This window comes from Electrophorus electricus, chromosome 8 (assembly GCF_041902795.1).
Source record: "Electrophorus electricus isolate QZ-2024a chromosome 8, ASM4190279v1, whole genome shotgun sequence".
Classification (NCBI taxonomy): Eukaryota; Metazoa; Chordata; class Actinopteri; order Gymnotiformes; family Gymnotidae; genus Electrophorus; species Electrophorus electricus.
Genome location: NC_137504.1, coordinates 33,432,501 through 33,447,500, shown reverse-complemented (window position 1 = coordinate 33,447,500; position 15,000 = coordinate 33,432,501). Strand labels below are relative to the sequence as shown.

At 47.8% G+C, this 15,000-nt stretch overlaps 1 protein-coding gene across 3 annotated transcripts in view; it reads left to right on the top strand.

The window, feature by feature from the left end:
• The window catches only part of eda (ectodysplasin A), a 40,537-nt gene that overhangs the window by 19,538 nt on the left and 5,999 nt on the right, over window positions 1–15,000 (top strand). For all 3 annotated transcript variants that reach the window (XM_035527410.2, XM_035527409.2, XM_035527408.2), the window contains exon 2: window positions 11,943–12,003. In XM_035527410.2, the coding sequence (XP_035383303.1) occupies window positions 11,943–12,003 (61 nt within the window). The remainder of the gene's footprint in view (window positions 1–11,942; window positions 12,004–15,000) is intronic.

Sequence of the window (15,000 nt, the reverse complement as noted above, 5' to 3'; positions counted from 1 at the left end):
CAGGGCAGTGTCTTAGTGATTAAGGTCCTTGACTTGTAATCAGAAGGTTGCTGGTTCCCACCAATACCACACTGCCACTGCTGGGTCCCTGAGCAAGACCCTTAACCCTCAATTACTCAAGTTGTACTGAGTCATAGTTGTAAGTTGCTGTGGATAAAAGTGTAAATGAGTGTATTGTTCCACCACTGATCGTATAATCACGTCATCATATTACTGTTTGTCATTACCTGGTTTGCATATGTATCTTTGTGCAATTATAGTTTAATACACGATAATACAATAATAGTTTATAATTATTAGCGCAATACTAGTTAAAAATAGTTTATTCTAAACTACTATTAAACTATTATTCTAATAGTTTAACAATAGTTTAATAGTTCAATAATGGGTTATTATAATAATAGAATAATTTCTAAGTATTCATTCGACTGGGCCTGAATACTAACTTGGAGGGAGAGAGAAGTCAACACACACACACACACACACACACACACACACAACACAGAAGAACTGGGTCTGTAACCACACACACACACAACACGGCAGAACTGGGTCTGTAACCACACACGCGCGCACACACACAACACGGCAGAACTGGGTCTGTAACCACACACACATAACATGGCAGAACTGGGTCTGTAACCACACACACATAACATGGCAGAACTGGGTCTGTAACCACACACACACAACACGGCAGAACTGGGTCTGTAAACACACACACACACACACACACAAACAACACGGCAGAACTGGGTCTGTAAACACACACACACACACACACACAAACAACACGGCAGAACTGGGTCTGTAAACACACACACACACACACACACACACAAACAACACGGCAGAACTGGGTCTGTAACCACACACACACACAAACAACACGGCAGAACTGGGTCTGTAACCACACACACACACAAACGACACGGCAGAACTGGGTCTGTAACCACACACACACACAAACGACACGGCAGAACTGGGTCTGTAACCACACACACACACAAACGTCACGGCAGAACGGGGTCTGTAACCACACACACACACAAACGACACGGCAGAACGGGGTCTGTAACCACACACACACACACAAACGACACGGCAGAACGGGGTCTGTAACCACACACACAAACGACACGGCAGAACGGGGTCTGTAACCACACACACACACGACACGGCAGAACGGGGTCTGTAACCACACACACACGACACGACACGGCAGAACGGGGTCTGTAACCACACACACACGACACGACACGGCAGAACGGGGTCTGTAACCGCACGCACACACACGACACGGCAGAACTGGGTCTGTAACCGCACACACACACACACACGACACGGCAGAACTGGGTCTGTAACCACACACACATACACACACACACGACACGGCAGAACTGGGTCTGTAACCACACACACATACACACACACACGACACGGCAGAACTGGGTCTGTAACCACACACACATACACACACACACGACACGGCAGAACTGGGTCTGTAACCACACACACACACACACGACACGGCAGAACTGGGTCTGTAACCACACACACGACACGGCAGAACTGGGTCTGTAACCACACACACACACACACACGACACGGCAGAACTGGGTCTGTAACCACACACACACACACACACACGACACGGCAGAACTGGGTCTGTAACCACACACACACGACACGGCAGAACTGGGTCTGTAACCACACACACACGACACGGCAGAACTGGGTCTGTAACCACACACACACGACACGGCAGAACTGGGTCTGTAACCACACACACACACACACACACACGACACGGCAGAACTGGGTCTGTAACCACACACACACATACACACACACGACACGGCAGAACTGGGTCTGTAACCACACACACACATACACACACACGACACGGCAGAACTGGGTCTGTAACCACACACACACATACACACACACGACACGGCAGAACTGGGTCTGTAACCACACACACACATACACACACACGACACGGCAGAACTGGGTCTGTAACCACACACACACACACACACACGACACGGCAGAACTGGGTCTGTAACCACACACACACATACACACACACGACACGGCAGAACTGGGTCTGTAACCACACACACACACACACACACGACACGGCAGAACTGGGTCTGTAACCACACACACACATACACACACACGACACGGCAGAACGGGGTCTGTAACCACACACACACATACACACACACGACACGGCAGAACGGGGTCTGTAACCACACACACACACACACGACACGGCAGAACGGGGTCTGTAACCACACACACACACACACGACACGGCAGAACGGGGTCTGTAACCACACACACACACACACACGACACGGCAGAACGGGGTCTGTAACCACACGCACACACACACACACACGACACGGCAGAACGGGGTCTGTAACCACACACACACACACACACACACGACACGGCAGAACGGGGTCTGTAACCACACACACACATACACACACACGACACGGCAGAACGGGGTCTGTAACCACACACACACATACACACACACGACACGGCAGAACGGGGTCTGTAACCACACACACACACACACGACACGGCAGAACGGGGTCTGTAACCACACACACACACACACGACACGGCAGAACGGGGTCTGTAACCACACACACACACACACACACGACACGGCAGAACGGGGTCTGTAACCACACACACACACACACACACGACACGGCAGAACGGGGTCTGTAACCACACACACACACACACACACGACACGGCAGAACGGGGTCTGTAACCACACACACACACACACACACGACACGGCAGAACGGGGTCTGTAACCACACACACACACACACACGACACGGCAGAACGGGGTCTGTAACCACACACACACACACACACGACACGGCAGAACGGGGTCTGTAACCACACACACACACACACACACACGACACGGCAGAACGGGGTCTGTAACCACACACACACACACACACACACACGACACGGCAGAACGGGGTCTGTAACCACACACACACACACACACACGACACGGCAGAACGGGGTCTGTAACCACACACACACACACACACTCACGACACGGCAGAACGGGGTCTGTAACCACACACACACACACACACACACGACACGGCAGAACGGGGTCTGTAACCACACACACACACACACACTCACGACACGGCAGAACGGGGTCTGTAATCACACACACACACACACACTCACGACACGGCAGAACGGGGTCTGTAACCACACACACACACACACACACACTCACGACACGGCAGAACGGGGTCTGTAACCACACACACACACACACACACACACTCACGACACGGCAGAACGGGGTCTGTAACCACACACACACACACACGACACGGCAGAACGGGGTCTGTAACCACACACACACACACACACACGACACGGCAGAACGGGGTCTGTAACCACACACACACACACACACACGACACGGCAGAACGGGGTCTGTAACCACACACACACACACACACACGACACGGCAGAACGGGGTCTGTAACCACACACACACACACACACACGACACGGCAGAACGGGGTCTGTAACCACACACACACACACACACACGACACGGCAGAACGGGGTCTGTAACCACACACACACACACACACACGACACGGCAGAACGGGGTCTGTAACCACACACACACACACACACACGACACGGCAGAACGGGGTCTGTAACCACACACACACACACACACACGACACGGCAGAACGGGGTCTGTAACCACACACACGACACGGCAGAACGGGGTCTGTAACCACACACACACACACACACACGACACGGCAGAACGGGGTCTGTAACCACACACACGACACGGCAGAACGGGGTCTGTAACCACACACACACACACACGCGACACGGCAGAACGGGGTCTGTAACCACACACACACACACGCGACACGGCAGAACGGGGTCTGTAACCACACACACACGCGACACGGCAGAACGGGGTCTGTAACCACACACACACACACGCGACACGGCAGAACGGGGTCTGTAACCACACACACACACACGCGACACGGCAGAACGGGGTCTGTAACCACACACACACGCGACACGGCAGAACGGGGTCTGTAACCACACACACACACACGCGACACGGCAGAACGGGGTCTGTAAACACACACACACACACGCGCGACACGGCAGAACGGGGTCTGTAAACACACACACACACACGCGACACGGCAGAACGGGGTCTGTAACCACACACACACACACGCGACACGGCAGAACGGGGTCTGTAACCACACACACACACACGCGACACGGCAGAACGGGGTCTGTAACCACACACACACACACGCGACACGGCAGAACGGGGTCTGTAACCACACACACACACACACGACACGGCAGAACGGGGTCTGTAAACACACACACACACACACGACACGGCAGAACGGGGTCTGTAAACACACACACACACGCGACACGGCAGAACGGGGTCTGTAAACACACACACACACACACACACACACGCGACACGGCAGAACGGGGTCTGTAAACACACACACACACACACGCGACACGGCAGAACGGGGTCTGTAACCACACACACACACACGCGACACGGCAGAACGGGGTCTGTAACCACACACACGACACGGCAGAACGGGGTCTGTAACCACACACACACACACACGACACGGCAGAACGGGGTCTGTAACCACACACACACACACACAGACACACACACACACACACAGAGCAGAATTACGTTTGTAACCTGCACGTCTGCATCCAACATTGTTTTAAAAAATTTAAGAAAATGTTTGTTCAGTTTTCTTTGTGTAAACTTGCTGTTCTAGTGGATGAGGAAACAGAACCAGTGACATCTGTTAGCGCAGGTGATCCACTTTTATATAGTCACTCTGTTGGTCGAGTTTTTTGTTGGATTATTCTTTCATTTATTTAATTTTTAAAAACATTTTGATTGTATTCTTAAATATTATGTTCTCCCCTTTTTTTACATTTAAGTTTTGTATTGTTTGGCAAAATTGTATAACCACATTCATGCAAATAAAACATTATAAAAGACATTATTCATGGCAATGAAATGAGAGAGAGAGCGAAGAACAGAAAGAGAGAGAGAGAGAGAGAGAGAGAGGGAGAAGCCCAGTCTTGGGCAAGTACATTCTGTCTCAAAACCATTTGCTAAATATGCCAAGAGTTTGGTTTGAAGTCGTCTCGGTTTGCATACTATGCACGCACGCATGTGTATACTCTCTCTCTCTCACACACACACACACACACACACACACACACACACACACACACTCTCTCACACTCTCACACACACACACACACTCTCACACTCTCACACACACACACACACACACACACACACACACACACACACACACACACACCCAGTTATGGAATCCCTGAAAAACATCTTGGAAGGGTCTGCATTCCCTCACTTGCATGTTTCCATCCAGAGTTTTGAGTAAATATTTGTGTGTGTGTGTGTGTATATGTGTGTGTATGTGTGTGTGTCTTGGAGGATCCAAAGCCACAGGCTTTGTTCGTGATGACTGTGTGGTTTCTTTTTTGAGGGCAGCATTTCCAGAGGTGGTTTGGATGGTGCTTCTGAAAAGATTGGTTGTCTGGGGTTGGAAGGTTTTTTCAGGGGTTGGAGGATTATTACTCGGGTTGGTAGTTGGTGTTGGTGGGGTCAGTACTTTGAGGATGGGGGTTGTGGTATTGGTATTGTGGAGTTGGCAGTGTGGGATTAGGTACTCTGGAGTTGGGAGTTTCATAGTGTGGGGGTTGGGGGGGATTATTTACATTTACAGCATTTAGCAGACACTCTTATCCAGAGTGATTTACAAAACTGCTTTGTCATTTCCTCATAGAGCACATCCTAGCCAGTACAGTAAGTTAGAGTCCAATATACCAATGAACTAGAATACGTAGAAATAGTGATCACTGCTGATGACTAGAAGTGTGAAATAAACAAGCTCTATATCAGACAATAAGTGTAATATCAAACAATTCCAGACAATAAGCAATAGAATTTCAGTCACTTAACAGTATGTATTTCATAGGCCTAGGATCAGTGGTCATTTAAATATTCCACGAACAGATGGGTCTTCAGTCTGCATTTGAAGACTGCAAGGGACTCTGCTGTCCGGACAGCCAGTGGGAGTTCGTTCCACCATCTTGGAGCCAGGACAGAAAATAGTCTCCACGCTTGTCGTCCATGAGACCTGAAGCACGGTATTTCAAGCCGAGCCGTACTTGAGGTTCGAAGTACTCGAGGTACAGATCCGGCTTTGACCTTTGACCTCATGTATGAAGGGGCTGGTCCATTTTTGGCTTTGTAGTATCAAGGTTTTAAATCTGATGCGTGCAGCTACAGGGAGCCAATGAAGGGAGCGCAGCAGTGGAGTAACGTGTGAACTTCAGAAGATTGAAGAGCATTTGTGCTGCTGCATTCTGGACAAGTTGTAGAGGTTTGATGGCTCTTAGAGGAAGACCAGCAAGTAGCGAGTTGCAGTAGTCAAGATTTGAGATCACACGAGACTGCACAAGCACCTGGGCAGCTTCCTGGAAGAGAAAGGGCCGAATCCTTCCTATGTTGCAAAGGAGGAATCTGCAAGATCAGGTCAGATTAAAAACATGAGTTGAGAATCACAAATGGTTGTCCAAAGTTGTTATTACTCTTATTACTCTTGAGGTTGGGTTTAGGTAGTATGGGTTTCAGGGTTTGGTACTCTAGAGGTTTAGTACCCTGGGGTTAGGGGATTGGTATTACAGGGTCGGGGTAGTTGCTACTGTAGGGTTGGAGGTTTGGTCATCTGATGTCGGAGGATTGGTACTCCTGGGGTTGGGGGTTTAATAGTCTGCGGTTGGGAAGGGCAGTTTTGGGCTCTGAAGATCTTTTGGCAAGTTCTCGGAATGGAGTTTCTGACATCATTTTTGGGTTGGAGGTTGTGATGGACGTTTTTGTGGTCTGATGGTTGAGAAGGGAATCTGCATGAGGCTATAGGGTATAGGACGGGGGCGGGGTTATGGGGAGGCGGGAATCATTCTGTTTAGCAGCCTCCCAATTTGTGTGTATGGCACGTGTGTTTTGACACGGCTATACACAGACAGATGTTTTTGGACTGTTTTCTGCTGGAAATGCAACTGACTGATCTGTTGCCCAAGTTTTGTGTGTGCGCACACATGAGAGAAAGAATTGGTCCCAGCTAAAATGTTATTTCTGAATGATTTAAATTATTTGCCATTACAAGTGTATTTATTACTTACAAGTTTAATTATCCAGTCAGTACAATAACATGAAAAACTAATTCCAGTACCTCTGGGTGGATTCTGTAACCCTTTTCTTGATTGTTAGCCTGGTGTTTTAATATTAGCTTCACATACTGAACTGATGAGAGAATGACTTTTTCATCCACAGACTGGTTTTGAAACCCTCTGCTATCCAGCGCAGAGAAGCTCGTACGTGAGATTTGTCACGCTGGGACTTCACGAGTACAATGAGAACACAGGTGACCTACCACTCCCCTGAGGAAGACGAGGGTGCCCCGGGGGCAGGGGACTCTGGGGCTTTTGGGGCAGTCAGAAGAGACCAGATGAAGATGAGCATAAAATAAGGTCTATGAAGACAGTCAGGGTTAATCAGTTTCAGTGTGTTGTGTGTATTCCGTGTGCGTGTGCAGCAGTATGTTTCTGTATATCTGTGTGTGTTTGGGTACGTATCTCTGCGTGTCTGGTCCAAACCTCATATGTGCTACAGCTGTGTGGATGAGAGACCACAGAGCCAGCTGTGTGCGTGCATGTGTGTGTGCAAGGCACTGGCTGCTAGCTAGTGAAACGCACTACCTATAAGGTGAGAACGTGCTGAAACCACTGTTGGACAAGGTCTGGAACTGGTGGGTGTGGGTGTGGGTGGGTGTGGGTGTGTGTGTGTGTGGGTGTGGGTGTGTGTGTGTGTGTGTTTGTGTGTGTGTCCAGTGACATCGTGTTTCCACCAATGGTTAAGAACATACTCTAACATACTGTAATTTGGCTAATTAACCAAATACGGTCCCAAGAATTGAGCCAGTTATCATACACACACATTCCACACAAACATCATTCATTATCATAGATTATGATAGACACTACACTCTCCAGAGAATACCACGATGCTATGCCTCACAGAGATTAGTGTAGTGTGTGTATTGTTTGTGTAGTGTCTGTGTAAAGTGTGTGTTTGGTATCTATATTATCTGTGTAGTGTATATAGTATCTGCAGAGTACTGAGTAGTATGTGTGTGTTTAGTATTTATTGTATCTGTAGTGTGTGTGTGTGGTGTATGTAGTATCTGTAGAGTACTGAGTAGTGTGTGTGGTGTATATAGTATCTGTAGAGTACTGAGTAGTGTGTGTGTGTGTGTGTGGTGTATAGTATCTGTAGAGTACTGAGTAGTGTGTGTGTGTGGTATCTATATTGTCTGTGTAGTGTATGTAGTATCTAGAGTACTGAGTAGTGTGTGTTTTTAGTATTTATAGTATCTAGTGTGTGTGTGTGTGGTGTATGTAGTATCTGTAGAGTACTGAGTAATATGTGTGTTAGTATTTATAGTATCTAGTGTGTGTGTGTGTGTGTGTGGTGTATGTAGTATCTGTAGAGTACTGAGTAATATGTGTGTTAGTATTTATAGTATCTAGTGTGTGTGTGTGGTGTATGTAGTATCTGTAGAGTACTGAGTAATATGTGTGTTAGTATTTATAGTATCTAGTGTGTGTGTGTGTGTGTGTGTGTGTGTGGTGTATGTAGTATCTGTAGAGTACTGAGTAATATGTGTTAGTATTTATAGTATCTAGTGTGTGTGTGTGTGGTGTATGTAGTATCTGTAAAGTACTGAGTAGTGTGTGTGTGTGTGGTATCTATATTGTCTGTGTAGTGTATGTAGTATCTGTAGAGTACTGAGTAATATGTGTGTTAGTATTTATAGTATCTAGTGTGTGTGTGTGTGGTGTATGTAGTATCTGTAGAGTACTGAGTAATATGTGTGTTAGTATTTATAGTATCTAGTGTGTGTGTGTGTGGTGTATGTAGTATCTGTAAAGTACTGAGTAGTGTGTGTGTGGTATCTATATTGTCTGTGTAGTGTATGTAGTATCTGTAGAGTACTGAGTAGTGTGTGTTTTTAGTATTTATAGTATCTAGTGTGTGTGGTGTATGTAGTATCTGTAGAGTACTGAGTAATATGTGTGTTTAGTATTTATAGTATCTAGTGTGTGTGTGTGTGTGTGTGGTGTATGTAGTATCTGTAGAGTACTGAGTAATATGTGTGTTAGTATTTATAGTATCTAGTGTGTGTGGTGTATGTAGTATCTGTAGAGTACTGAGTAGTGTGTGTTTTTAGTATTTATAGTATCGTGTGTGTGTGTGTGTGTGTGTGGTGTATGTAGTATCTGTAGAGTACTGAGTAGTGTGTGTGTTAGTATTTATAGTATCGTGTGTGTGTGTGTGTGGTGTATGTAGTATCTGTAGAGTACTGAGTAATATGTGTGTTAGTATTTATAGTATCTAGTGTGTGTGGTGTATGTAGTATCTGTAGAGTACTGAGTAATATGTGTGTTAGTATTTATAGTATCTAGTGTGTGTGGTGTATGTAGTATCTGTAGAGTACTGAGTAGTGTGTGTTTTTAGTATTTATAGTATCGTGTGTGTGTGTGTGTGTGTGTGGTGTATGTAGTATCTGTAGAGTACTGAGTAGTGTGTGTGTTAGTATTTATAGTGTGTGAGAGCGAGGGCCAGTCTAGACCAGAGTGCACATATTCCATGGTAACCAGAGCTCTCAACCGTGAATATGATTACCATAACTTGTGTTGCAGTTTTCTCCTGCATGACACAGACGTTTCTAGAACCTGTTAGCATGTGTCTGATTGGTTACTCACACCAGGAAAAAGTCCTTGATTTGCCAGAAGAGACAGACAGGAGAACATGTGCACTGGTGTCCCTTCTGGGTTTGTTGTTCCTGTTTGTAGTATGGAATGTCTGGCTGGCCCGATGACTGGAGAATCCAGCCGATCACGAACCAAATGGACCTGGAGCTCCAAACCAGCGTTTCCGCTCTTTTCTTGGAAAAGTTGAGTTCAAAACTGGCTCCAGTGTAGCTGCTAGAGGTCAGCTCTGTCCACAGGGCAGAGTGTGTTTAGCGTGTGTGTGTGTGTGTGTGTGTGTGTGTGTGCGTGTGTGTGTGTGTTAGCGTGTGTGAGACGTGCGTGTGCTTGTGTACATGATAGTCTGTCTTTTTTTTTTTTTTAAAGTGAGAGGGTTTTATGTCTTGTTGAAGTTAAAAAGTGTGATTTAAAGGTGTGGAGACTTAAAAAAAACAGACAAACAACCTTACTAAAGATTCTGGTTGCATTCGGTGTGTGTGACTCTTATATCTCACTGTAACTTGTTGTTTTGTTTACTCTCTTTGGCCCTCGTAGAATTGTGGTCCCCCATGGCAACAAACCCTGGTGGGCCAATCAGCACGCGCGTATTCGTGTCTTTTGTGTGTCATTCTGTGGTTGGTCACTTTGCCAAACTATCAAACACAGTAATCAATGCTGGCAGTATTTATCCCAACCTTCTGGAACGTTCCACATTTATCAGCTCCGCCTGACGGCCCTGCCCCAGCCCGCGCTGATGAGTTGGTGTAATGGATGTCAAAACCTTTTCTTGTGTGCGTTCCTAGAGCATTTTAATGACTTTTATTAGCGGGCTCACATCTCCAGCCTAAGGGGCGGACGTGACCTCTGAACTTTTGTGGATGAGGTTCTTAAGGGACTGTTCCCGTGCTAAAGCGAAAATTCCATCATTCAGCCTTTACAGTGGTTGTAGTGGTTTTATGGCGTTTATTTGGTAAGGTCTGTCAGGGGTTGTTTTAGCCTTCATTCTTTTTCTTCATCCCACATTTCTCCTTCCGTCGCTTTCTCTCCCTTTTCATCTCTCTCTCTCTCTCTCTCTCTCTCTCACACACACTCACACTCTCACACACGCACGCTCACACTCACACACACACACCGGCTCTGTCACACAGCTCCATGTTTCTCAGTGTTTCCGAGACGCTTCTGTTCAGTCTGGAATTCACATCAAAATATCACGAACCGAGATTTAAGCTTCGAGTATCGGGGAGTTGGATAACCCCGGTCCCTAATTCTGTTCCGTGGGTGTGTGTGTAGGTCATGGCCTTATTTCACACACTACCTCGGTCTGTAAACAGTAGCTAGACTGTTTAAGCTCACATCACACACACGTTTGAGGAATGACCTTGGTGATGACTTAACGGCACATTAAGTGACGCACGATATAGTTCCAACAGTGTGCGTACATGCGTGTGTGTGCGTGCATGTTTGGGGGGTGGGTGGAGTTCACTAATGAGAGGACACATTTTTCACTCCATAAAATAACATTTCAGCAGCTTTGTGAAGAGGTTGAACAGGAAACATGTCCAAATAAATATAAATACGAGAGGCTACTGTTGGCCCAGACCCCACACGCACACCACACACACAATAACTGAAGTTCTGAAAGTGATTAGTATGACTTTTTTTTTTTTTAAGTTTTCATTAGTGTAAGTGAATTGTCCCAGCTGTATACTCTCCAAAGATGAGTGAGCGAGTGTTTGAGTGAGTGAGTGCGTGTGTGCGTGCATGTAGGCCAGTACAATACGACATGACGGTAGATTGGGTGTAGAGGTTGGGTTGCACCAAACTACTAAACACAGCACCAAGCGTACACACACACACACACACACACACACACACCCTACTCTGGCCTGCTGCTGTCTGTAGTCATCCTTCTGGAGCTCCATGTCTCCGTGCTGGGCGTGTCCGACTGTGTTCTGTCTCCTCTCATCTGTCCATCCGTCTCTCCGCAGGGCCGAACAGAGAGGGGGATGTCGGCAGAGAAGACAGGCGTCGTCCGCTCCAAGCGCTCAGGTGTGTGTGCGTGTGTGTGATGCTGGACACGGGAATGAGGGAGATCAGAGTGAGACAAACGTGAGACGAAAAGAAAAGAGAGGAAGAGAGAGATGTGTTCAGCCTGCAGAGATACTGAACACTGGTGACCCTGAGCACAGGCTGAGCCAAACCAAGGTGACCTCCTTGAAAGACATCACCAGCTGCTGAGGTCATCTCCTGTCCAGAGGGTGTTTTCCTCCTGCTGTAAAGTAGCTGCGTTAGGAGTGTGTCAGTGTTTGGCTCCTGGGAGAGTCTAAGGTGTGGTTCTCTCTCTGTGTGTGTGCTGCAGATGGTGTGAGCTGGGGCAGTAGAATGTGGGGGTTGGAGTGTGTTGTGTAGTGAGGTAGTGAGAGTGTGTGTGTTGTAGAAACATGTGGTCTGTCCTCAGACCTTTAATGTGGTGTTCAGTTCAGGAAAAGATGAACTGATTTGAACAAATATGCTACTTATGTCACCAATGCCCTCTCTCTCTCTCTCTCTCTCTCTCTCTCTTTCTCTCTCTCTCCCCCCCTCTCTCTCTCCATCTCCCCCTCTCCATCTTATGTTTCCATCTCTACATTCCACAGCAGTGATTGGCTTCTGGCTCTGGTTGGTAAAGATATTTGATTGGCAGGTGGTTTTGGCTTTGTTGCTACCTGTGTGGTGATTGGCTCAAGTAGACGGCTCTACAATTTCAGTACCACACCTGGGCATGTGATGTGCCAAAACAAACACCACAACGATGCAATACCGAGTACACACACACATACACACGCGCACACACACAGGCATGCACACACACACACACACAGACTGGAGAGGTTTGAGGTGAGACTTCACCAGTGAAGCTCCAGACCAGGTCACATTCAGTTTGGCTGGAACTGTTAGATGTGTGGGGTTTGTTTGACATTTTAAGAGTGAAGTGTTTGATGACTTGTCAGATCTACTGACCACACACAGATGAAACATCTAAACACACACCAAACCCCTCCATACCAGGCCCACACACACACACACACACACACACACACAGCCCTACACATACAGCATACATGGATTGTTAATGTCATTATAAAGGTTTTAGACATGTGTATTTACAACATGTTTGGGGTTTTGACTATCAACAGAAATTCCATCCGGTTCACGTATACTTCACACACACACACACACACACACACACACACACACACACACACACACACACACATATGAGGTGTGTGTGACTTACTCCAGCCTGTCTGGGGTTTAGTGGTTTAAGGTAACCAGGTCTGATAGTGAGATTCTAACTAACACACACACACACACACACACACACACACACACACACACACACACACACACACACACACACACACACAGAGAGATCGACAGGGAATATGATGGTGTAATCAGACTCCCCACAACCCCTCAGTCCTGGACAATGTCCACAGCTACACAGAAACCCGGTACAGCTGCGGGTCTGCATGTGCGGGTTAAATATTTTACATATTGCCAAAATCACTGACATGAGATTTGTGTGTGTGGACGCTCATAGACGCATTTACCACACCCACCCACCCACACACACACACACAAAATTGTTCTTCTAAAAATGTGATTAGCATCGAGAGAGAGAGATTCCCTACAGATGTCTCCCATGCCAACGCGAGAGTGGAATTCTGGGAACAGCTCTGTGCCAGAGTAGATCGGGTGGCATGGAATGTGTATCTCCCCGACCTTTTATCTGCTGTGGATGCCGAAAATGACGACGTGAAATGAATGTGACTTCAAGGTTCTGCAGGTTGTAACAGGGTTCAGTAGGTTCTGGTGCTGGTGACCTAGAAAGAGCAGTCTGCATGAACAGCAGGGTCACGGGGTCGGTTCCTAGAAACGCCAGGTTCATAGGGTCGGTTCCTAACACCGCCAGGGTCACGGGGTCGGTTCCTAGAAACGCCAGGTTCATAGGGTCGGTTCCTAACACCGCCAGGGTCACAGGGTCGGTTCCTAGAAACGCCAGGTTCATAGGGTCGGTTCCTAACACCGCCAGGGTCACGGGGTCAGTTCCTAGAAACGCCAGGTTCATAGGGTCGGTTCCTAACACCGCCAGGGTCACGGGGTCGGTTCCTAGAAACGCCAGGTTCATAGGGTCGGTTCCTAACACCGCCAGGGTCACAGGGTCGGTTCCTAGAAACGCCAGGTTCATAGGGTCGGTTCCTAACACCGCCAGGGTCACGGGGTCGGTTCCTAGAAACGCCAGGTTCATAGGGTCGGTTCCTAACACCGCCAGGGTCACGGGGTCAGTTCCTAGAAACGCCAGGTTCATAGGGTCGGTTCCTAACACCGCCAGGGTCACAGGGTCGGTTCCTAGAAACGCCAGGTTCATAGGGTCGGTTCCTAACACCGCCAGGGTCACAGGGTCAGTTCCTAGAAACGCCAGGTTCATAGGGTCGGTTCCTAACACCGCCAGGGTCACAGGGTCGGTTCCTAGAAACGCCAGGTTCATAGGGTTGGTTCCTAACACCGCCAGGGTCACGGGGTTGATTCCTAGAAACGCCAGGTTCATAGGGTTGGTTCCTAACACCGCCAGGGTCACGGGGTTGATTCCTAGAAACGCCAGGTTCATAGGGTCGGTTCCTAACACCGCCAGGGTCACAGGGTCAGTTCCTAGAAACGCCAGGTTCATAGGGTCTGTGCCTAACATCGCCAGGGTCACGGGGTTGATTCCTAGGTGTACACATAATAATAAATGTCTAGGTTGCTGTGGAAAAGGACGTTATACACTCAGTGTGTGTGTGTGCGTGCGCCAGACACCTTTAAGAGCACACACAGACCGTATAAACATGCAGGCACACACAGTGACTTGTTCATTGGTTGTGTGGAAATGTGTGTTTTTGACAGTAGCTTCACTGTCAACACGAGTCACCATGAATCTGCCAGCACAGATAATTACTGACCTTCGTAAAAGGGTCCGATGTCTGTAGGTCTTGCCACACGGACGCATGTGCTGGGCATACGCAG